This window comes from Zalophus californianus, chromosome 1, assembly GCF_009762305.2.
Source record: "Zalophus californianus isolate mZalCal1 chromosome 1, mZalCal1.pri.v2, whole genome shotgun sequence".
NCBI lineage: Eukaryota > Metazoa > Chordata > Mammalia > Carnivora > Otariidae > Zalophus > Zalophus californianus.
The window spans coordinates 98,048,745-98,075,244 of record NC_045595.1 but is presented as its reverse complement, the minus strand read 5'-3'; the positions used below and the strand labels follow the sequence as shown (position 1 = coordinate 98,075,244).

The 26,500-nt window shown below is 35.3% G+C and overlaps 1 protein-coding gene across 4 annotated transcripts in view; it reads left to right on the top strand.

Annotated features, from left to right (window-relative positions):
* ATR (ATR serine/threonine kinase) overlaps nt 1–26,500 on the top strand; it is a 94,956-nt gene that overhangs the window by 65,120 nt on the left and 3,336 nt on the right. For all 4 annotated transcript variants that reach the window (XM_027584272.2, XM_027584273.2, XM_027584271.2 and 1 more), the window contains 11 exons: nt 1,778–1,957; nt 8,817–8,959; nt 9,867–9,964; nt 10,701–10,933; nt 11,880–12,014; nt 13,559–13,759; nt 15,863–16,006; nt 18,872–19,022; nt 21,673–21,829; nt 21,943–22,096; nt 23,232–23,383. In XM_027584272.2, the coding sequence (XP_027440073.1) occupies nt 1,778–1,957; nt 8,817–8,959; nt 9,867–9,964; nt 10,701–10,933; nt 11,880–12,014; nt 13,559–13,759; nt 15,863–16,006; nt 18,872–19,022; nt 21,673–21,829; nt 21,943–22,096; nt 23,232–23,383 (1,748 nt within the window). The remainder of the gene's footprint in view (nt 1–1,777; nt 1,958–8,816; nt 8,960–9,866; nt 9,965–10,700; nt 10,934–11,879; nt 12,015–13,558; nt 13,760–15,862; nt 16,007–18,871; nt 19,023–21,672; nt 21,830–21,942; nt 22,097–23,231; nt 23,384–26,500) is intronic.

Sequence of the window (26,500 nt, the reverse complement as noted above, 5' to 3'; positions counted from 1 at the left end):
CTACTTGCAAAGATGATGCCCCAGATTTAAATGGTTATTACTTACATATCTTCTTATGCTTGCCACCAGTCTAGAATTAGTTGTAAGCATTGCATGTTCTGAAATTGACATTTAGCAACTATAGCTGGTACCATCTGTGATTGTGGAGGCGAAAGTAATGATTCACCTTATGCTTGTCAGTACCTGGTCATTTTCTGAGCTAGCATTAGTCTATGTATTGTAATACCATAAATTCAGTATGTTCAAAATGCAGTATCATTTACTGTTCAATAACTGCTTCTCTATTCTCAGTTTTTCTAAATAGGACTCTATTGTATCCTTTCATCTGAGACAGAAATCTGGGCATCATTTTGAACTCCTTCCTTTCCTTCATTTTCCACATCCAAGTGGAGACTAAATTTTCCTTAGAAATATCTTTTGATTTTTTTTTCCCTTAAAAAACTCTACCTCCAACCTGAGTCTCGAACTCATCACTCTGAGAGCAAGTGTTGCAAGCTTGGGGCACCTGGGTGTCTCAGTCGGTTAATCTTTTGACTCTTGATTTCAGCTCAGGTCATGATCTCAGGGTCCTGAGATATAGCCTCCCACACACTCGCTCTCTCTTAAAAAAAAAAAAAAAGTTGTGTGCTTTACCAACTGAACCACGTAGGTGCCCCGTCTTTTGATACTTTGATACAAACTTCCAGTTATAAAATAAATAAGTCATGGTGTAATGTACAGCATGGTAACTGTAGTTAATAATACCTTACTGCATATTTGAAAGTTATAGAAAGACATCTTTTGAATCCTCTCTCTTATTTATCTCTGCTGCTTTCATTTATGCCCTTAGCATTTATAGCCTCTAATAATATTAATAGCCTTTTTTTTTTCTGAGTCTATTTCTCTGTGCACATGACTGCAGTTTGTGATCTTTCTAAAATGCACATTGAATCATGTAACTCCTCTTATTAAAATCTTTTGAAGTATTCTTCATGCCTTTATGATTAAGTCTGACCTCTAGAAAGTATACAAGACTTTTTCTGATTGAGTTTCAGTCTACCTCTTCAACTTCATTTATCACTCACTATCTCATAAACCCTTTAGGCTTTAGCTAAAACCAGACTACTCACCTTCTCCAAGTAGAGTTATTATTCCTTTTTTTTTTCCCCCTAAACCCTGAGATCAAGACCTGAGCTGAGATCAAGAGTCAGGTGCTTAATCGATTGAGCTACCCAGGCGCCCCAAATTATTATCCTTTTACCAAGAATGTCCTTCACTGAATATTGCTACTCATTCTTTAAAACCTAATTCAGATTTTCCTTATCTGGTAACTTTTCCTGAGTGCTGCTCTCCTCCATTTTCCTGTATTGTCATATAGTTGTAGGAGATTCCCTTCCTTCTCTGTCCTTAATAATACCCATATATATTCCTGTTAATAGTTTTTAGCATTGTGTTGCTGTTTTACAGAGTCTACTTCCTCACTTGAACTATGAACTTTTTTAAGCCAGAAATTTTGATTTATTCATGTTTGTTTATCCCCATCCATCTACATATATCTTCAGTTCCTTGTACTTTGACTATAAAAATGAGTGAATGAATGAATGAATATGAGTTCTACATGAAATGAAGCTTTGCTTCCTTTTTAGGATTTTACTTTTGTAGGAGGGAAATGAGAGGTGAACATGAAATTACAAAGATTTATACATAAAACATACTTAATGGACTTCAAGTACTAATGATTTTGTTTTTCAGAAAACAGAAATATCTTAAAAGGCTGTTGTTGCCATTTTCCTTTTAGGGTGATGTTCATCAGGCACTAATTGTTCTTCAGAAGGGTGTTGAATTATGTTTTCCTGAAAATAAAACCCCAACTGAGAGTAAGAACATGTTAATCCATGGTCGAGCTATGCTACTAGTGGGCCGCTTTATGGAAGAAACAGCTAACTTTGAAAGCAATGCAGTTATGAAAAAATATAAGGTAAATATATGTATAATGCAGTTTCATTAAGAACTCAATCTTTTGTTTGTTTAGAAAATGTCTAAAATGATTTTATTTTATTTATTTTTTAAAGATTATTTATTTGACAGAGAGAGCACACAAGCAGAGGGAGCAGCAGGCAGAGGGAGAGGGAGAAGCAGGCTCTTGGCTGAGCAGGGAGCCTGATGTGGGTCTTGATCCCAGGACTCTGGGATCATGACCTGAGCCAAAGGCAGATACTATCCAACTGAGCCATCCAGGCACCCAAGAAAATGTATAAAATGATTTTAAAGTCCATATGGAAGAACACATGTTTAAAAATAGCCAGGAAACTTTTTTACTTTTTAGTGTGTGGAAAGCATAAGAAGAATTATCACAAAGCAAATACACTCAAGAAACCACCACCCAGGTTAAGAAGTAGAATATTATTAGCATTCTGTGACCCACTCTTTTGCCTTCCTCAAAGTTAACCACATTGTATCCTGAAATTTTTTGAAGAAACACAATGTATACCTTCCTTACTAAGTATTAAGCTTTACATGGATGGTGTTATAAGGGAGTTACTTCCTAATAACCCATGAGTCAAAGAAGAAATTGCAGTGGAAATTTAAAAGTCATCTGTAATTATAAAATAATTATAATAAACTGAATGATAATAAAATATGACATAACAAAACCTGTAGTATGGGGGAGCACCTGGCTGGCTTAGAAGAGCTATATGATTCTTGATCTTGGGGTCATGAGTTCAAACCCCACATTGGGTGTAGAGGTTACTAAAAAAAAAATAAACAAAACTTAAAAAAAAAAACAAACCTGTAGGATTCGGATAAAGAGTAAAGCCATTCTTAAAGAGAATTTAAAATTTTATTTGTGTATGTTAGAAGAAAATAAAGCCCCAAAATTAATGAGCTAAGTATTCACCTCAAGGAGTTAGGAAAGGAACTGAAAAAGAAAAAGTAAAAACAAAGAATGTAGAATTTGGAAATAATAAAGTAAGAGCAGATGATTTTTAGAATTTGTGTGGCAAAGTGAGAAAAAGGAGTTCAACAGAGACAGTTCCAGATCTGTGCAGGAATCCACCTGCGTCTTTGGCCGAATCCCAAGCTGCACGTGTATAGCTCAACACTTTGTGAGGCCTGGCAGGAAACAGTTATCGGGGAAAGAACAATCGCTTGAGGGATGGGGATATTAGGAAGTGCTGTAAGAAGAACAATTTCCAGAGCTTACATAGGATTGAGAATCATTCAGAATTCTACTAGCTAGGCAAGAGGCCTCATTGCATACATAATACATAGAGACTCTCAAAGGGTCACACCTTAGAAGTGGGTTTAATTAGCCCTAGACTAAAGGCTACTCTACATCCATCCTACAAAAGCATCAAAACACTAAAAGGATTAAGCAGATTTGCAAGCAACATTACTGCCTACCAAATCAAAGTCTACCACTCTTTAAAGGAATATAACAAAATCTAAAACTCAGCAACATAAAAATGACCTATGTCTGGCCTCCAGTAAAAAATTACTCTAAATATATAGAGGCAGGAATATATGAGCTATACACAAAAGAAAAATCAGTCAATAGAAATAGGCCCAGATATGGTAAAGATGATGAAATGAGCAGATAAGGACTTTAAAACAACTATCATAAATATGCTTCAGATGAGGACTTTAAAATCACTACCATAGGGGTGCCTGGGTGGCTTAGTTGGTTAAATGTTTGCCTTCACCTCAGGTCATGATCCCAGGGTCCTGGGATCAGGCCCTGCATCAGGCTCCCTGCTCAGCAGGGAGTCTGCTTCTCCCTTTCCCTCTGCCTGCTGCTCCCCCTGCTTGTGCTCTCTCCCTCTCTGTCAAATAAATAAATAAAATCTTTAAAAAAATAAAATAAAATCACTACCATAAATATGCTTAAGCCTAGAGAAAAACATGACAATGGTAAGGAGATAAATGGAAGATATTTAAAAAAAAAAAGAAAGGGCGCCTGGGTGGCTCAGTTGGTTAAGCGACTGCCTTCAGCTCAGGTCATGATCCTGGAGTCCTGGGATCGAGTCCCGCATCGGGCTCCCTGCTCAGCAGGGAGTCTGCTTCTCCCTCTGACCCTCTCCCCTCTCATGCTCTCTCTCCATCTCATTCTCTCTCTCAAATAAATAAATAAAAGAAAAAAAAGAAAGAAAGACCTAAATGGGACCAAGAGCTATAAAGTAGGTGAAACACTCATGTTTAGATCCTGGCAGTGTTGAGTTCTGAGTAGGATACATAGTGGGAGCCTAGCCCCTGTTGCCTTGTTTACAAGAAGGTTCCACGGAGGGGCGCCTGGGTGACTCAGTTACGTGTCCAACTTATGATTTTTGGCTCAGGTCATGATCTCTTGGGTTGTGAGATGGAGCCCTGAGTCAGGCTCCATGTTCAGTGGGGAGTCTCCTTAAGATTCTCTCTCTCCCTCTCCCCCCACTCACGTGCATGCTCTCTCTTTCTCAAATAAATAAATCTTAAAAAAAAAAAAGGTACCATGCCACCAAAGTAACTAACCTTCCTTCTTCTCATCAAAAAATATACTGGGGCACCTGGGAGGTTCAGTTGGTTGCATGTCTGACTCCTGATTGTGACTCAGGTAGTAATCTCAGGGTTGTGAGGTGGAGCCCTGCATTGAGCTCCACAGTCAGCAGGGAATCTGCTTGGGATTCTTTCCCTCTCCCTCTGCCCCTCCCCCTGCGCATGTGCTCACTCACGCTTTCTCTCAAAAAAAAAAAATAAATAAACCTTTTCACAAAAATACAGTACTTTGGGGCGCCTGTGTGGTATAGACAGTTAAGTGACCAACTCTTGGTTTTGGCTCAGGTAGTGATCTCAAGGTTGTGAGATGGGGCCCTGTGTCTGGCTCCACACTCAGCCTGTGGAGTCTGCTTAAGACTTTCTCCCCCTTGGGCATCCGGGTGGCTCAGTTGGTTAGGTGTCTGCCTTTGGCTCGGATCATGATCCCAGGGTCCTGGGATCTAGCCCCACATCGGGCTCTGCTCAGCAGAGAGCCTGCTTCTCCCTCTCCCTCTGCCTGATGCTCTGCCTACTTGTTCTCTCTTTCTCTCTGTCAAATAAATAAATAAAATCTTTAAAAAAAAAAGTTTCTCTCCCTCTCCCTTTGCCCCTCCTGTGTGCTGTCTCTCAAAATAAATAAATCTTCAAAAAAATAATATATATATATATACTGTACTAAAGGGCAGTAGCAATGAGGCACATCCTAAAGTCATACTTTATAAGTTTCACTCTCCCAGTTGGAGATATCTGAATTTCTTCTAACTTGTGAGGCACATAAAAACTCACTAATTCTTCACAACAAAATTTATTTATTTATTTATTTATAAAGTTTTATTTATTTATTTGACAGAGACAGCGAGAGAGGGAACACAAGCAGGGGGAGTGGGAGAGGGAGAAGCAGGCTTCCTGCAGAGCAGGGAGCCCAATGCAGCACTCGATCACAGGACCCTGGGATCATGACTTGAGCCAAAGGCAGACACTTAACGACTGAGCCACCCAGGCATCCCCACAGCAAAATTTATAGCAGATACTCCAGGTCTTACATCTCTTGCGCTGAAGCCTGGGTTGGTGGAGGAGGGAGAGAAGCCTTTATGATACCAAAGTTAGAATCTGATTACTCTAGCTACATTCCTAAAGCTCTGTCATGATGGCCTAAGTAGCCATGAGGAATAGTCTTTTTTTTTTTTTGGAGAGCGTGCACGCCTGGTTGGGGATGGGGAAGGGGCAGAGAGAGAGAGAATCCTGAGCAGGCTCCATGTCCAGTGCAGAGCCTAACACGGGGCTCGATCCCAAGACCCTAAAATCATCACCTGAGCCAAAATCAAGAGTTAGATGCTTAACCCACTGAGCCACCTAGGCGCCCCTAGGGATAGTCTTTTTAATAAATGGTGTATCATTTGGTTATCTTTTAGGAAAAAAAAGTCAAACTTGATCCTTTCTTCACACCATTAACAAAGGTAAACTTCAGGTAGATTGTGGATCTAAATGTGAAAGGCAAAATGATAAAGTTTCCAAAGCATTATATAGGAGAGTATCTTCAAACCTAGAAGTAGGTCAGGACTTCTTAAACAGACCAAAATGACCAACTATGAAAGAAATGATTGATAAATTTGACCACATTAATAATACGAATTTCTGTTCATGAAAAGATACCATTATGAATGTAGAGGCAAGCCATAGATTAGAAGATACTTGCAACACATAAATGATAAGAGGCTCATATCCAAAATACAGTAAGAATTCTTGAAAGTCAATAAGAAACCTGAGACAAGAATTGTATGGAAGACTTACGGAAGTAAATATATAAATGACCAAAAACAAATAAAATGTATTGAATTATAGTAGACAGGCATAGATGCAAATTCAAAACATTACAAGGCAACGCTGTATACCTATTAAAAAGCGAAAATTTAAAGATTAACAACTCCAAATGTTAGACTAGAGCATTTAGACTCTTATGCAATGTTGCTGGAAGTGTAAATTGGTATAATCATTTTGGAGAACAATTTGGCATTATCTCCTCAAGGTGATAATACTGTGACCCAGCCGTTCTACTTGTCTCTATAGGATATGTTCAAAAATGTGTATAACAACATCATTTGTAGATTTTACTCTGGAAGTAACTCAAATGTCAGTTGGTTACAGAATGGATAACCAAGAGGTTGGGGGAGGGGAAGAATGGTTAAACAAGTTGTAGGGTATTCCTATAATGGAATACTATGTAGCGAAGAAAACCAACAAACCAAAGTTATATGCAACAGCTTCCATTGATTTCACAAACATAATGTTTAATGAAAAAAGCTGGATAGAAAATAATACATGTAGTATGTTTCCATTTATATAAAATTCAAAAATGGGCAAAATGAAATTACTGTATTAGAAATTCAAATAGTGGTTGTCTTTTTGGGCTGCTATAAGAACCATATACTATAATAAACATATAACATAAACTGGGTGACTTAAACAACAGACATTTATCTCTCACAGTCCTGGAGGCTGGGAAGTAAGATCAAGGTGCTATACATTTGGTGTTTGATGAGGGCCTGCTTCCTGGTTCATAGACTGTCATCTTATTATAAGCAGAAGGGGTGAGGGGACTCTTAGGGGTCTCTGTTATAAGGGCACTAATCTTATCCATGAGGGTTCCATCATCATGACCTAATCACGCCCCAAAGGCCCTACCTCCAAATATTATCACTTTGGGGATTAGGCTTCAACATGAATTTGGGAGTGGGTGGACACAGACATTCACTCTATAGCAGTGGTTATTTTCAGGGAAAAGAAAGGAGGTAGTGATTGGGAGGGTGAATAGGGGAGCTTGTGTTCCTGGAGTTCTTGTATGTGATCACTTTGTGATAATTGATCAAGCTATACTTATAAGATTTGTATATTTTTCTGTATGTAAATTTTATTTTCCAAAATAAATTTTAAAAACTTAAACCAGAAAAGAAGAAAGGAGGAGACAGGTAAGAGGAAAGAAGGAGGGTAAAATGATGGTTAAAACCAGACTGAAAAATATCTTTTTAAAAGAAATTTTAGTATATTTCCTTATTCCCTTTGCTTCTATGACTAGGTGGGGAAGGGATACTGGCAGCCTTGTCCCTGTGGCTGGTTGGGCACATGAATCCAGCATCTGTTCCATACATCTGGTCATGTCATTCTCTCTATCCACAGGCAGGTTGCCATCTAAAATTTGCAGGATTAGGTTCAGGGGAAACTCAAGATCTCATTTATGTTCCTAGTTCAAACTATGTTCTCATACTTGCTTGAATTAAGTGTGGAACTTCATTAAAAAATTTTTTTTACAGTCAGCCATTCTATGTGTTTTCTATCACATTTCATTGTTTTAAAATAAACACAAATACTTAAAAGGCGGGGAAAGGGAAAGGAAATGACGGGACAGAGTAGGAGTGGCCAGAAAGGTAGGAGAAAACTTGGAAGATTGTGGCCTCACTGAAGCTGAGGGAAGAAAGTGTTTCCAAGAGGAAATGGTGTGGACAACAGAAACAGATGCTAACAAATGAGATCAGAATTGGGAAGATCTTTTAGATTTAAGGAGCTGCTTTTGGGGAATGCCAAAGACTGAAACCATGAAGAAATAGTTTGAGGAGTGAATGAGAGGTGAATTCTTAGAAGCCTGATTTTTTTTTAAAGATTTTATTTATTTATTCGACAGAGAAATAGCGAGAGCAGGAACACAAGCAGGAGTGGGAGAGAGAGAAGCAGGCTTCCTGCGGAGCAGGGAGCCCGATGTGGGGCTCGATCCCAGGACCTTGGGATCATAACCTGACCCGAAGGCAGACGCTTAACGACTGAGCCACCCAGGCGCCCCAGAAGCCTGATTTTAAGGGTGTTGAGAGGGAGCGCAATAACCCATGAAAGATCTTGGAGAAAAATAAGATGTAATTTTTTTAACCATATGTTTATGCTCTTAAAGTCAGTTCTTTCCTCTGAGCTTTGATATTTTCTTTTCACTGAGATTTTTTTTAATAATAAAAATATATAAACACTTTCAAAAAAACTTTAATCCATCTGGAAATTATTTTGATGACATATAAAGTAGCAATGTAAATAGAGTTTTCTTTCCCTAAATAGCTAATTATCCCAACACTATTTCATGTTGTCCAGTGGACAACTCACCAGAACCAACCAGCCATCCTGAGAAAACCTTTCTAAGAGAATTCTTTATCCAAATGAAAGAGTCACTCTGCCTTTGGCTTTGCTCTGCCTACGTGTGGGTCTTACACTTTTTGATCCCTAATCATCTATTCATACGTTATTTCCCAGTATAGTATGGGGGTTTCTTAGGTGAGTGTTGTCTTTTACAGGATGTGACCTTGTTCCTGCCAGAGTGGGAGGATGGGCATTTTTACCTTGCCAAGTACTATGACAAATTGATGCCCATGGTCACAGACAACAAAATGGAAAAGCAGGGTGATCTCATTCGGTATATAGTTCTTCATTTTGGCAGGTAAGTGTGAGAACTGATGTGTGCTGATTAAATATATCCGAGTGACTCTTGATCTTGAACTGTTATCACAGGTTTTAGTGTATTCAGGATGTTTTCTGCTTTACCACTGATTCAATCTTTAACTTTAGATGAGATATAAATTTTTTCTTTGTAGCATTCTTTATTCCTTTTAAAAAATAACTTTATTAATGGAAAAAGTAAGGTGCATTTATATTTTTAAATTCTGTAGTATCAATATTACACAATGAAAGTTAAGTGTCCTTCCCATTCCACACCCTCATCTCCTGAATCCCCCACCCTAGAATTCCAGGAGATCCTAAATGTAATATATTTATTGGTTATAATTACCAATGGGATGTCTCCTTCCTGCTCATTCTGCTAAGAAATATGTAAATCATGTAAATGATTTTGACATTAGTCTTGTAGAAAGAGCTTATCTCTTAGACTAGATAACAGGTAAAATATAACTTGATTTTATATTTTAGTGTATTATAATCACATAGTGTATTGTCTCATGCCTGTTTATATTTTCACGTATTATTTCCTAAGAAGTAATAATGACATTCCATTCATTCTTTTTAAGATTTTATTTATTTATTTGAGAGAGAGAGTAAGCAGGTGAGCACGAGGTGGGGGGAGGGGCAGGAGGAGAAGCAGACTCCCTGCTGATCAGGGAGCCCAATGTGGGGATTGATCCCAGGACCCTGAGATCATGACCAGAGCCAAAGGCAGCTTAACCGACTGAGCCACCCAGGTGCCCCATGTCAAGGATACTTTTAGATAATTATTTGATCCTGCAAACATTTTCTGTTTATATCTGTCAAGTGGTAGTTTAAGTCTTTACATTTTAATCCATCTAATGTGAAAAAAGCACTATGTTAATAACATCTTTTCTATATAATTGCAGATCTCTACAATATGGAAACCAATTCATATATCAGTCAATGCCGCGAATGTTATCACTATGGCTTGATTTTGGTGCTAAGGCATACGAGTGGGAAAAAGGTATAATTTTTTTATGTAAAAATTTTAAGGGTTAAGAAAAATTTTAACTTTGGTATAAAGTCACATTTGGCTTGACAGTCTAACTTACAAAAAGCTAGGAATGAATTTGATAAATTAGATTGAATATAAGTGTGAGCAAGAATGTTATAACAAAGAGGAGAAACACTAAATGCATAGACATGTTGCAGTTCAAGGCTGCAAATGAGAATCTTTTTTTTTTATAATTTTTTTTAAAGATTTTATTGATTTATTTGACAGAGAGACACAGCGAGAGAGGGAACACAAGCAGGGGAAGTGGGAGAGGGAGAAGCAGGCAGAGCAGGGAGCCCGATGTGGGACTCAATCCCAGGACCCTGTGATCATGACCTGAGCCAAAGGCAGACAACTTAACGACTGAGCCATCCAGGTGCCCTGCAAATGAGAATCTGCTCATTCCTTCCTGAACCTAACACATATTGAGAGAAACTAGTTTAAGCCAAATAATTTACCCTAAAAATTATAGTGAAGTGTGGTTTGTTCTGTGTTTCTAGTGAAAATTAATAGCCCTTGAGTTTTTTAATGGCTCTAAATATGTTTTCCTATTTAGACAAAGACAACTATGTTCACAATTTGGCAAGTGATCTAGCTTTGGGTGTGGGAATAATGTAAAGCTGTTTTTAAAACAGTTTTTCTTCTGTGAAATGAACTGATATACTGTTTTTTCTTCTCTGTTTTTTTAACTTTGATTTTTTTCCAGCTGGCCGTTCCGATCGTGTACAAATGAGAAGTGATTTAGCTAAAATAAACAAGGTTATCACAGAGCACACAAATCACTTAGCACCATATCAGTTTTTGACTGCTTTTTCACAGTTGATCTCCCGAATTTGTCATTCTCATGATGAAGTTTTTGTTGTCTTGATGGAAATTATAGCCAAAGTGTTTCTTGCGTATCCTCAACAAGCAATGTGGATGATGACAGCTGTGTCAAAGGTAATATAGTAATCACGACAGTGTCTTTTTCCATTTTATATGGCAGTGATTATTTAATGCTAATATGAAGATGCAAGTTCCAGTGTTTCTTTCTTAGATTAATAGCAAAACATAAATTTTAAATATTTGAAAAAAAGAAATTAAAGCATTTGTATCATTTTAAAATTCAGAAATATTTACCACATCAAATGAAAGGACTAGTATGTTAAGATCAAAGAATTCAGCATGTTTTTTCTCTATGAAGTCAAATAAACTATTCGTGCGTGGTATAAAATAGTAGGCTATTTTTTCAAAGTGTTTTATCCAAAGTATCTAAGCTCTTAATAATAGAAAAACTTTATTGCATTATTAATGGGCATTTATAAGGTGGTAAATATATCTAATTATAAATATTTAGAGAATTTGGAAAATACACAGATATAAAAAAGAAAACTAAAATTCACTAATTCTACTATTGATGGTCTTCTCTCTTTTTGTGTATTTTCTATGCATATTTTAATGCCAAATTTGGATTATAGAGATACATAATTTGATATTTTTCACCTAACATTGTTACCATAGCATGCTCCTATGCATTAAATATTCTTTGAAGACACAATTTTAATAATTATGTAAAATTATATAGTAGTCTATAATTATTTTCAATAATTTATTTAACTGTTGTGTTTCCATTTTTTTGCTCTTGTAGTAAATGCATCTAGACACATCTGTATTTATTCTCATTTCTGATTATTCTACCAGGATAGATTCTAAGAAGGGAATTCAGGAGGTCATAGGATAACAGCATTTTTATGGTTGTTGAGAGCATTGCCAAATTGATTTCCAGGAAATTTGAAACAACATAAATTCTCATCATGAACACTTTTTAAGTTGATTTGTGTCTATCAAAATTCTGGGTTTTTTAAAAAGATCTTGTATAAAACTACATTTAATTCTTTTATGACAGTCTTCTTATCCCATGCGTGTGAACAGATGCAAGGAAATCCTAAATAAAGCTATTCACATGAAAAAATCCTTAGAAAAATTTATTGGAGATGCAACTCGCCTAACAGACAAGCTTTTGGAATTGTGCAATAAACCGGTATGATCATAAATCTTCCTACTTACAGACCAGTGTTGGATCATTTATATAAAACTTCTCTGATTTTAGCTGGTTTTCTTTCATTTGACTTAATTCAGTTAAAATTCAAACATAAGTGGGTATACACATACATAAAAATTCATTAAATTATATACTTTAAACATATGCAGTTTACCTTAATAAAGAGGTTTTTAAAATTTCTAACATGTCCCTCTCTCAAATTTATACTTTAAAATTTCTAAAGCTTTTCTTAGTGTAGATTCTGAGAGTAAATTATCCATATTAATTAGAAATAATTTAAGTAGAGGAATATGAAATAAGCCATAAAACTATAAGTGTAAAATACTCAAAGTTGTTTCTATTATTATTTTGTGTCATAGCTTTAAATTTTCAAAACTTATATATATTAACCTACATATATGAGAGGAAAGAAGATTGGAGTTCCGGTTTTCATTTCATTTCATTTCATTCTCAGTACACACTTACTTCATTCCTGTTGACAGGCACTAATGCTAAGTGAAACAAAGATAAAGAAGGCGTGTTCTCCTGCATTGAGGTGCTGATAGTGTTCTAGGGAACTAAGCAGATGGTTATCATCTAGTTTAATAACTACTTTTTTCAGTATACTTGTGTCTAGAGTATGAACATGCTTACAGGAGTAACACAATCTTTTGCTCAAGGAAATAGAAGGGAAAAAATCCCTAAATATATATATAGAAAAGGTAAAAGTAAGGAATGAGGATAGTTATGAGAAAGGGGAGAGAGACTCTTTACAGGTAAATAGCTAGATTTCACTTTACAAATATTCAGTCTATTAGCTGTTAATAAGTGAGAAAACACAGACTATCCTATTTTTCACCTTCCCTTTATCAGTAAACACCTTGAAAGAGAATCTGTTTTTGTTACCCATTTTACTCCTATTTGACCTCTGATGCAGTTAGCATTATCAAAGACAACATTATGATAATAGCCAACATTTACTAAACACTGGCACTTTTCTGAGTGCTTTACGTGTATAGGTTTTCAGTTCTTTATTGGAAATTTTTGTGACCAGCTAGGCTGCATTTAGGAATTCTGAATTTTTCAGATTTTTTAAGGTAATGTAGTGTATGTACTCAATATTGAGTATCCCTACAGAGAGTATTCTGATAGAGTATCCCATAGTCGGTTACGTAACTGTTTCTGCAATGACACATACTCATCTTTAAGTGAGAAGTTCAGTTAAATGAGATTTGGTACAAAAAAAGATTTTGATTTACACAGCTCTTTGGATTTGGTAATGTCTGATAATAGATTGTAGGCCTTTATTGTCTCCTTTAGTCATTAAACAGTCCTGTGGTAGAAGTACGATTACCAATAAGGCAGGCAAAAGAGTACAGAGAGGGGAAAATGAGATATATAATAAATTCTTAGAAAACTGCTGACTGCTTAACCATTGTAACTAAAATACTGTAGAAGTAAAATTTTTGTTTTGGTTGAAAATAAGTGTTCTATAATTCAAGGTAAACCCAGAGAAATTAAAATGTACTATTTTCTTTCCCCAGGTGGATGGAAGTAGTTCCACATTAAGCATGAGCACTCATTTTAAAATGCTTAAAAAGCTGGTGGAAGAACCAACATTTAGTGAAATCCTCATTCCTTTACAATCAGTCATGATACCTACTCTTCCATCAATTCCGGGTGCCCATGCTAACCATGAGCCATTTCCTGGGCATTGGGCCTATATCTCAAGCTTTGATGATATGGTAAACTTCAGTGTTAATGTAACTGTAACTACAATTTTAAAATTTTATTAAGCTAAAATTTTCAAATTAGGTTTTTTTAAAAGTGTTTTTCTCAGAGACTAAGTGCATTTTATTTGCAAAGAAAAAGATGATTAGAAATACAGAAAATTAAAACTCTCTTTTATTGGGATAAAATTAAATGTTAAAAATGCCATGTTCCCAGTATCAGTGACCTATAAAAATATCCAAATGGAGAAGATTGATACTTTTCTAATGTGTATTATAATGAATGAGAGCCTTGCATCTTAAATAGTATAATAGGGAGATGGTTCCTATACAATTGTTAGCTTTTCATGTCCTCCAATGAATACGTTTTCTCTCTAGTACATATTGCCAACATTACATGTGTTTCTAATCAGTTACTACCTTTGTATTGTCAACTTTTCAACCATATACATTTATCTTCCTTCCCCTGTGTATTATAAGATATACACACACTGTTCATGCTTATTCTCCTTTTAATCTTCTACAACCCCTAGGACAGTGTCTTAAAAAAAAAAATAAACCATGTTCAACTGAGTATTTTGATTTTTTAGATGCATGTATTGTTTTAGTATGAGTATAATTTTTATTTTTCACAGTTTGATTTTTCCATACTTTGTTTCATCCTAAAAATGGAGAAGAACAAAATACAGTTTTTGCTTATACTTTAGGAGGAAGCAAAATTCAGCTAAGAAGAGCTTGATTTTTTTAAGTATAATATGTGACTATAAATATGTGACTATTTTAAATAAGTGGTACTAGAGCATTTTTTTTTAAGATGTTTATTTATTCGTTTGACAGAGAGAGAGAGAGACAGCAAGAGAGGGAACACAAGCAGGGGGAGTGGGAGAGGGAGAAGCAGGCTTCCCCCTGAGCAGCGAGCCCGATGCAGGGCTCAATCCCAGGACCCTGGGATCATGACCTGGGCCGAAGGCAGATGCTTAACGACTGGCCCAACGACTGAGCCACCCAGGCACCCCATACTAGAGCATTTCTAAGTAAATAATTTTTTTTCTTTAAATTTTTTTGTTATGTTAATCACCATACATTACATCATTAGTTTTTTCTAAGTAAATAATTTTGAAAACTGTTTGTTCTAGTAATTCTATGTATTAAAACATTTGTTTAATTGCTTCAGAGCCAGATACTAAACCACATAAGTCATTCTTACTCACTTACAGTCATGCTTTGTTTTTAAATTAATAGTATTTAGCTTATTAACCCACCTCATTAGGTGGACTTGATTTTAGAAGAGTTTCTTTTTTCAAAAATCAAGTTACATTAAATTGATAAGCATTTCTTACCCCTAAAGACATTTAAAAACAGTGTCTACAGCTCTAAAGACAGGTTCTAAAAACTGTTTCAAAAACCTTTTAGGGGAGCCTGGGTAGCTCAGTTGAGTGACTTCCTTTGCCTCAGGTCATGATCATATGGTCCTGGGATCCAGACCTGAATCAGGCTCCCTGTTCAGTGGAGAGTCTGCTTCTCCCTCTGCCCCTCCCTGCTGCTTGTGTGTGCACGCTCTCTCTCTCTCATCCTCTCTCAAATAAAATCTTTTTTTTTTTATTAAAGATTTTATTTATTTATTTGACAGAGAGAGACACAGCGAGAGAGGGAACACAAGCAGGGGGAGCGGGAGAGGGAGAAGCAGGCTTCCTGCCGAGCAGGGAGCCCGATGCGGGGCTCGATCCCAGGACTCTGGGATCATGACCTGAGCCGAAGGCAGACCCTTAACGTCTGAGCCACCCAGGCACCCCCTCAAATAAATAAAATCTTAAAAAAAAAAAAATCTTTTAAATATTGTGGCTGTCCTAAAGAGGCTGCGTAAATTTGAATGTGTAAGTACTTATATTGAAGTAATCCTTTTACTTTATAGCCATTCCTAATGGGTGACAATGGGTCTCTATTCATGGATATTCTTTTCATACATCATCAGTGATTATGATAAAAGAAATTAGTAAAATAATAAACTTACTACACAATATAAGTTATATTCTTTTTGTTACGTAATACAGTATTTATATATAAAAATTTAAACAAAGAATCTTGACCTTAACTTATATATAATTCATTATCTTTTAGGTGGAAATTCTTGCTTCTCTTCAGAAACCAAAGAAGATCTCTTTGAAAGGATCAGATGGAAAGTTCTACATCATGATGTGTAAGCCAAAAGATGACCTGAGAAAGGATTGTAGACTAATGGAATTCAATTCCTTGATTAATAAGGTTTGGAGATAGTTTGCTTTAATTTTTTAGAATTACCGTAATTACTATCATGTGATACGAGCTTTTCATAATGCAAATAGATCGTTCTTAAAAAGAATGAAATGTACTGCCTTTTTTGTTTTCACTTAATTTTTTTTATTGGAATAAAACTTGCCATTTTAACCAACCACTTTTAGCAGTTCAATTCAGTGACATTAAGTACATACACATTTTTGTCCAACTATGACCACCATCCCTCTCCAGAACATTTTTCATCTTCCCAAACTGAAACTCTCTCATCAATAAACAATAACTCCTCATTCCCTTCCTCCCTAGCCTCTGGTAACCACCATTCTACTTTCTATCTCCTGAATTTGACTACTCTAGATACCTTGTAGAAGTGGAGTCATATATTTTTTGCCCCTTTTTCTGGCTTACTTAGCATTGTCTTCAGGGTTCATCCATGTTATATCATGTGTCAGAATTTTTTTCCTGAATAAGGCTGAATAATATACCATTGTATGTGTATACTGCATTTTGTTTATTCATTGATCTGTCTGTGGACACTTGGATTGCTTCCACCTTTTGCTATTGTGAATAATATTGTTAATGAACATAGGTGGATAAATAGCTCTTTGAATCCCTTCTTTCAGTCTTTTGAGTATTTACCCAGAAATGGAATTGCTGGTTTCATGTAACTTTTTACTTTAAAAAATAAGATTCCTTTTATTATATTGAGAAAAATGTGTAACACATGTTAGGGAAAATATTTTCTATGTAATGTTTAAATTATCTGTAATAGACTCTGTCAGATGTATTTATGTTTTAGTGCTACACAAAAGATGTTAGGTTCTGTTTTGGGGGGGCTTTTGTTTGTTTTTAAAGATTTATTTATTTATTTTAGAGAGAGAGTGTGTGTGCAGGCGGTGGGCAGAGGGAGAGGGAGAGAGAGAATCTCAAGCAGACTGCTGCGGGGCTTGATCTCACAACCCTGAGATCATGACCTGAGCTGAAAGCAAGAGTTGGATGCTTAACCAGCTGAGCACACAGCTGCCCCTAGGTTCTGTTTTTATCAACACACTGCTTAAAGGTGATCATTAGTATTTTTTTCAGTACATTTGGTAAGTGCTTGATTTCTGTCTCAGAGATTGAGATATGAAAAATCTTATTAAGGGTTTATTATAAATGGATGACCTTAGGTATTTTGAATTATTCTGTGGCCAGGTGTTTGTAAATGCATAGCATCTCTTTTTTCCATTGGTAAAAATTAAACCATACAACAGAAAGATGAAATTTAATTATTCTTTTTATAAACTTTTTGTCCCTCCTCTATCCTCTCCCCACATTTCACTGGTACCTCTTTAATTAGCAGGAAAAGTTACGGACTTTTAACATAGAAAAGATAGAGCAACAGATAAGTTCATTTTTAAAAAAGAATAACTATGGTTTGTACTTAGTATAATAAAAAATAATTTAAAAATTAGTATCACATTAGAAACCCATTTCAAAGGCTCTATAAAGTGAAGGATTTTTTTTTATTTAAAATGTTTAGAAAATTGGTAACCTAACTGACTGTTAAACCATCAGTATGTTCATCTGAAGCTCCCTTGAGTGTTTTTCTGGTCAGGAGTATCAGCTGGCCTGGCTTCAGTTTATAAATTTATCCTAATCAGCTTTGTTACTGATTATTTCATTACTGTTCCCCCACATTGCTGTGGTAAAATACAATAGCCTGATTGTGAAAAATTACAGTCTGTGTTGGTCTAGGAGACCATAAACTGATCTTTACATGTTGTTCTAATGCTGTACTGTTTGGCTGACATTTATGTAGCCTGTTTATTCCTAAAGTTTAAAATATGTCTTTGGTTAGTGATTGTGCTTTTGAATTGGACAGGTTGCAGTCATAGTTGTGTGCTTAGTTTATTTCATATAGTTTCAGAATTATACAAAATACTGTTTATCCTTACCTAGAATAATTCAGAATTAATCCGATGAGATGTAAAAAGCATTCTTCTGCTAGGAGACAGTTTTTCAAACGAAGCCATAATATTAAATTGCAAGAATAAAATGACATTTTGAGGATTTTATAAAACTCATACTTTTTTGTTTAGATGATCAAAATTAGGGGCTCCTGGGTGGCTTAGTCGGTTAAGCGTCTGCGTTTGGCTCAGGTCCCGATCCCAGGACCCTGGGATCGAGCCTGGCATCGGACTCCCTGCTCAGTGGGAGGCCTGCTTCTCCCTCTCCCACTCCCCCTGCTTGTGTTCCCTCTCTCGCTGTCTCTCTCTCTCTGTCAAATAAATAAATAAAAAATCTTTAAAAAAAATTAAACAGCAATCTTTGTGCCTTAAGGACTTAATACTTCAGTAACATCTATAAAGCAATAAAAAACTAAAGAACATTTTGTCGGGCACCTGGGTGGCTCAGATGGTTGGGCGTCTGCCTTCGGCTCAGGTCATGATCCCAGGGTCCTGGGATCAAGCCCCGCATCGGGCTCCCTGCTAGGCGGGGAGCCTGCTTCTCCCTCTGCCTCTGCCTCTCTCTCTCTCTCTCTCTGACTCATGCATAAATAAATAAAACATTTAAATAAATAAATAACATTTTGTCATTGTTAAATATACAGGTACAATATTTTGAACACAATATTACATTAACAGTGAATAATTAAAACGAGGGACTTGCCCAAGGCTTTTTTAATGATTTGGAAAAAGACTATAGATACTATCCCAGTAGCTTCCTTTCCTACCATTCTGAAGAATTATTCATCTATACCACATAGTAAACTTTCACAGAGTTTCTTTTGCTATGAAATGAATAATCTTTAGATATATTTGACATATTTGGAAATTTTGAATTTTTAAGTTTATGTGTGTTTTTTTTTAATAGTGCTTAAGAAAAGATGCAGAATCTCGTAGAAGAGAACTTCATATCCGAACATATGCAGTTATTCCCCTGAATGATGAATGTGGGATTATTGAATGGGTTAACAACACTGCTGGCTTGAGACCTATTCTGACCAAACTATATAAGGAAAAGGGTACTAAAATTAATTCTTAAAATATAAATATATAATATGACTATAAAATCTGCCAATATGTATAATTAATATTAACATATGTTATTATACCTTTTTTTTATAAGCCATAGTAGAATTTCTAGGTCAAATGAGATTCTATATACACAAGTACTTATGTGTTTTTCTTCCTAATGTTCTAATCCCTTCTTTAACCTAATTATATCTTTATCCCAAAAGAATTTGATGTAGCTTATAAGAATGTATATGAAAATTTGTTTTTCACAAAGGTATTGGTTAGCAATTTTGAAACTACTTTATGTGTATACTTACCTTTAGCAAATAAAGATCTATATGTGGATAATGAGAGCTACCTTTTTCACTGTGTGAGGAAGAAAAGGAAAGGGAAGCCTAAAATAGAGCCGGAAGTATTAGATTGGAATTAGAGTCTCCACCTGGCCAGACCTGGGATAATTTGGGCAACAAAATAATGATATAGTATTAGATTATAACTCATGGAATAAAATAAATAGACATGAATCCACACTGTTATAAATAAATAATAAATAAGTAGGGACGTAGGAACAGTTCTTCGTTACAATAGAATTGCAGTGAATAAATGTAGAGAAAATGATGGAAATAGAAAATCACCAGTTAGCAAGTACCCCAGTAATAATTGTTGCAGGCAATGAATATCAATGGATCCTGAAATGAATGAGCAAAAGTATGATGAGAAGCAGGTTATTTGTAGGGTCTCAAAGTATCTCTTCACAACATACTTATTGATTATAAAGGGAAAAATATAGTAACTTTACAGTGGGGAAACAAAAATATAACTGGTTAGAACTCTTAAAAAATGTCAAGGTAATGAAAGACAAAGACAGAAATTTCCCAGATTTGAGGACATTAAGGAGACATGACAGCTGAATGTAATATGGGATCCTGGATTGGATCCTGGCCCAGAAAAAAAGACAGTAGTGGGACAGTTGGTGAAATTTGAATAAGGTCTGAAGGTTAGTTAATAATATTGTAACTATCAATTTCCTGATTTAGGTAATTGTGCTATTATTATAAAAGACATGAACATTAAGAATAGTTGGGTGAAGAGTATATGGGAATTCTTTGTGTCATTTATGCAATTTTTTGTAAGTCTAAAACTGTTTCAAAATAAAAAAATTTTTAAATGCATATGATGTGGTACATTAAAAGTAAATAGACCAAGTTATCAGAATAAGGTAGAAAATAAGTGTATTTGTTTCCCTAGGGCTGCTGTAACAAAGTACTGCAAACAACAGAAATGTATTCTCTCACAATTGGGGAGGCTATGAGTCCAAAATCTTGGTGTCAGTAGGGCCAGATCTCTTGATAGCTCTAGAGGAGAATCTCTTCCATGCCTTTCTGTCAGTTTCTGTCTCCAGCAATCTTTGACATGCCTTAGTTTTATAGATGGATCACATCATTCTTTCTCCTCTCTGTCATCACACAGTGTTCTCCCTAAGTCTATATGTCTCTGTTTTCTCTTCCTATATAATATTTTATATATTAGTCATATTATAATAAGGGCCCACCCTAATGACTTCCTCTTAACCTGATTACATGGGCAACAGCCCTCTCTTTCAAGGTCACATTCACAGGTACCAGGGGTTAGGACTTAAACACATTTTTTTGAGGGTACAGTTTAACCCATAACAGTAAGTGATAGTGATAAATTACTATATTATTCTGCTAAGTATGTTATATACTTTATTGTTTATTATTAATAAGTCTGATTATCCCTATTTTATGTACAGTGCTAGAGGTTAAGTAACTTATCCAAGTTCACAAAGCTGATAAGTTGCAGAGCTGAAACTCAAAGATTGGACTCTTATTCCAAGGAACTTGCTATTGACTATTTTATTGGAAAGATAAAATATTGTGTGTGTTTTAGTTACTGCTTTTGGATTTTTAAAAATATTTAAAAAAATTTTTTTAACATCATGAACATATGGGAACTATATAACATTAGAGCCTAAAAACCTCAAATCTCAAACTTGTTCATAAAACTTTTGGCTGTGCTTCGGGTGTAAAAAAGCACGAGACCAAGGTGGACCTAAAAGGCACTTAATAGACTGGAGTAGTATCACCCATCTAAAACACACTCACCATTGTATCAGAAGGAAAAGTTCTTCTGTTTCTCCAGATGATTTGCATTGTACAAGATTAGCTCAAGAACCAGGTACACAATGAAGCTTATAGGCTAGCATTCACACAGAGTAAATTACTTCAAAACACCACTGTAGGTTTTTTAATAATGATTCTGTGTGGACCTATACTACATGCTGAGGAACAGAGAAATCACTATAATTTTAGTGAGGGCTGCAGCGTTTTTATAATTCCAAGGGTACTCTTTAAATTGGATTTATTCTGAGTGATATTTTCTGGAATTAGTTGATTCCAACAACATTAGTTTTAGTTGACATTAATTTTCATCAACAGGAGGCTTCACTTTGGATAAGTATGGGGAAACAATGTGTTATTTTATTATAATAAGATAAGTTTACCTATGCATAATTGCAATTTTTCTATTTGTTCTTGCTTTTATAAAACAATTTGAATAAAAATAGATGTTTTTAAAAAAAATTACCCATTTTCTTATTTGGCTTGTGTGGTTAATGGAAACCACTCCACCTTGCAGGAGTTTATATGACAGGAAAAGAACTTCGCCAGTGTATGTTACCAAAAGCCGCAGCTTTGTCTGAAAAACTCAAAGTATTCCGAGAATTTCTCCTACCCAGGCATCCTCCTGTTTTTCACGAGTGGTTTCTGAGGACATTCCCTGATCCTACATCATGGTAAGTTACCAAGAAGATAATACATTGTTATGGTTAATGTTTTAAAAAATATTTTAGATTTATGTTGCCTCATGTGGCATAAGGATATTTGATGAGCATTGTGTTTTCTTTAGGTACAGTAGCAGATCAGCATACTGTCGTTCCACAGCGGTTATGTCAATGGTTGGTTATATTCTGGGGCTTGGAGACCGTCATGGTGAAAACATTCTCTTTGATTCTTTGACTGGTGAATGTGTACATGTGGATTTCAACTGTCTCTTCAATAAGGTAAATGATGTGACTTACTCTAGTAATTGTATGTTTACTCCCAGTTTCCTTTCCTCAACAGCTGTTTTTCCTAGACATACCCATTGGTTGTAGTTATAGTCACAGTTGAGTCACACTGAGAGTTTGTTGACTGGTTTTGATTGGTGAATCCCTCAGTCCTCAGCAAAGCAACTTAGGATGAAGAGAACTCACAATAGTGATACAGTAAAATCAGCACTGAACTTGAAATCCAAAGGTTCAAGTTCTGACTAAGTTCTTAGTTATGGGAACATGAACAGATCAGTTCATTTTACTGAGACTCAGTTTTAGACAAAACAGACCTGGCAGCGTATCAGAATAATCTAAGAATTTAAACAAAATACACAGATATCTAGCAGACATCCTAGGAGATTCTGTAGGTTCAGAGTGGGGCCTGGGAATAAATTCAGGTGGTTGGACTCTCCCTAAAGCCCCGTCTAATTTTCCAATGTTATGATCCTAGAAGGCAGACAAGTAGGCTAACTCCCTATTTTCTTCATCCCCATTCTCTGTGGATTACCTTCTGCTGTCACAGGAAACCAAGAAAGGTCACAGATATACATGAGATCAAATCAGATAAACCACTAGTATATATTAAATCATACAAGAAAGGAATTTAGGGAAACAGTGAGTTTGGGGATAAAAAGGCCTTATGGAAGGCAGGTTGAGAATGGCAGAAAATAAATGAACTGGACTTCATTATATGTTAACATATTCTGTCTGAGGGATATGAGCATCTAACATTTGACTGTTTCTTTCCTTTCCTGCTTTAAAGTGAAAGTCTTAAAAAAGAAAAATATAAGAATATTTGTTTTTATTTTATATTATTCAAGAAGAGCAGTAAGGAAGTTAATATGAGACTAAATTTTGAATGCATAAAAATTTCTCTATAGTAATATTCACTATTGTAATTCAATGACTGGTGAGCATCCATCCTCTAGATCAGAGGTAGAGTTAAATGGCTCCTTCATGATAGAGGCCTTTAATGTAGTTAAAAATATAAATATTTTGAGGGTATCTTTGCACTTTTAGAGTCTAGACATGAAGATCTAATTTTTTTGCATAAAGATTTAAAATTTTAACATTGTTACTTTTTAATAAAATGCATTGTTTTAAGGGAGAAACCTTTGAAGTTCCAGAAATTGTTCCATTTCGACTGACTCATAATATGGTTAATGGAATGGGTCCTATGGGAACAGAAGGTCTTTTTCGAAGGGCTTGTGAAGTTACAATGAGGCTGATGCGAGATCAGAGAGAGCCTTTAATGAGGTAATTACCTATGTTTTGTAAACAATTTAACAGTAATCTTGAATGTAATTATTGGTTCCTAAATATGTTTTTTTATACTAGAAGCCACTTTGCATTGAAGTAGATCTTTTTAAATAATAGCTTTATTTTAAGGAATAACTTACAGTTCATTGCAACATTATTTACAATAGCTAAGACATGGAAGCAACCTGAGTGTCCATTGATGGATGAATATACACACACTGTGATAATATTCAGCCATAAAAAAGGAAATTTTGCCATTTGCAACAACATAGATAGACCTTGAGGGCATTTATTCATAAGTGAAATAAGTCCTACAGAGAAAGACAAATACCGTGTGAGATCACTTGTATGTAGAGTCTTAAAAAAATAGAACTACCTTATGATCAGTTCTGGCAATCGCATTACTGGGTATTTACCAAAAGAATAAAAGAACACTAATCCAAAGGGATACGTGTACCCTGATGTTTATAGCAGCATTATTTACAATAGCCAAGATATGGAAGCAGCCCAGGTGTCCATCAACAGATGAATGGATAAAGACGATGTGGAATATACACACAATGGAATATTATTTATCCATAAAAATGAAATTTTGCCATTTGCAATGACGTGGATGGAGCTAGAAGAGTATAATGCTAAGTGAAATAAGTCAGAGAAAGAAAAATACCATATGACTTCATTCATATGTAGAATTTAAGAAACAAACAAGGAAAGGGAAAAAATAAGAGAGAGAGACAAAACAAGAAACAGACTCTTATTATAGAGAGCAATCTGATGGTTACCAAAGGTGAGGGTTGGGGGGGATGGGTTAAGTAGGTGATAGGGATTAGGGAGTACACTTGTCATGATGTGCACAGGGTGATGTATGGAACTGTTGAATCACTATATTGTACACCTGAAACTAATATAACACTGTGTATTAAGTAACTGGAATTAAAATAAAAAAGAAAAAGAAAAAACAAAACCTGAGCCAATAGATACAGAAAACGGTGGTGGCCAGAGGTTGGGGGTAGGGATGGGCAAAATGGATGAAGGTACAAACTTTCAGTTATGAAATAAATAAGTCATGGGAATATTAACTATGGTGAACATAGTTAATAATACTGTATTGTGTATTTGAAAGTTGCTAAGAGAATACATATTAAAAGTTCTCATCGCAAGAAAAAAATTTGAAATTTTTATGGTGATGGATATTAACTAGATTGTGGTGATCCTTCTGCAATATATATACAAATATCCAATCATGTACTCCTAAAACTAATATATATCCATTATATCTCAGTTTTTTAAAAGATGTAATTTACATACTGTAAAATTCACTCTTTCAGAGTGTGCATTTCAGTTGTTTTTAGTGTATTCCCAAGATTGTGCAGCCATCACTGCTATATAATTCTAAAACATTTCATCACTCCCAAAATAAATTAGCAGTCACTCTCCATCCCTACTCCCCTGCCATATTCTAGCAACCACTAATGTACTTTCTGTCTCAATGGATCAGCTTATTCTGGGCATTTCATATATAAATAAAATCGTACAACATATGGCATTTTATGTCTGTCTTCTTTCCCTTAATGTGATATTTTCAGGGTTTATCCATGTTATAGCATATATCAGTAATTCATTCTTTTTTATTGCCTAATATTCCATTGTATACCACATTTTGGGTTTGTTTGTTTTTTTTAAGATTTTATTTATTTATTTGAGACAGAGATACAGAGAGAGAGCAGAGGGGAGGCAGAGGGAGAGGGATAAGCAGGCTCCCCACTGAGCCAGGAGCCCAACATGGGGCTCCATCCCAGGACCCTGGGATCATGACTTGAGCCAGAGGCAGACACTTAACCATCTGAGCCACCCAGGCACTCCTGTATACTACATTTTCTTTGTCCATTCATCAGTTAATGGACATTTGGATTGTTTACATCTTTTGGCTACTGTGAAAAGTCTGGCTGTGAACATTTATGTACACAAATGTGGGTATATGTTTTCAGTTTTCTTGGGTATACCTGGGTGTAGAGTAGCTGGGTCACATGTGAACTCTAAGCTTAACATTTTGAGGAACTTTCAAACTGTTTTCCAAAGCAGTTGTGACACTTTACACTTCCACTGGCAATGTATGAAGGTTCCAATTTCTCCACATTCTTACCAACACTTGTTATTTATCTTTTTTACTTTACCCATCCTAGTGGGTGGTATCTCCTTATGGTTTTGACTTGCATTTCCTCAATGACCAGTGATGTTGAACATCTTTTCATGTGCTTATTGGTCAGTTGTGTATCTTCTTTGGATAAATATCTATTCAAATACTTTTCCCATTTTTAAATTGGATTTTTTTTATTGTTCAGTTGTAAGAATTCTTTACATATTTTGGATATTAGATCCTTAAGACATACATAATCTGCAAATATTTTTCTCTATATGTGGGTTGTCTTTACTTTCTTGATGATGTCCTTTTTAGCATATAAGTTTTTACTTTTGATGAAGTTCAGTTTATCTATTTTTGTTGTTATTTGTGCTTTTGGTGTCATTTAAGAAACTATTGCATAATCCAAATCATGAACAGTTACACCTCTGTTTTCTTCTAAGCATTTTATAGTTTTACCTCATATTTACTAGGTCTTTGATCATTTTCAGTTATTTTGTGTTTCTAGTGTGAGGTAGAGGGTCCATATTTATTCCTTTGAATGTGCATATCCAGTTTTCCTAGCACTATTTTTTGAAAATATTATTCTCCACTTAATTGTCTTGGCATATATTCAAGAGTTTATTTCTGGACTCTCAATTTTATTCCATTGATCTTTATATCTAACCATATTCCTACTACAAATTGTCTTGATTACTGTAGCTTTGTAGTAAATTTTGAAATTAGGAAGTGTGTGTGCTCCAGCTTTTTTTTTCTCTTTCAAGATTGTTTGGCTATTATGGGTTCTTTGCATCTCCGTAGGAATTTTAAGATCATCTTATTAACTTATGCAAAAAGTCGAGCCTGGATTTTGATAGGAATGGCATTGAGTTTTCAATCAGTTTGGGGAATATTGTCATTTTAAAAATATTAAGTCTTATGAACTATGAACATGGGATGTCTTCTCATTTATTTAATTTTTTAATTTCTTTCAA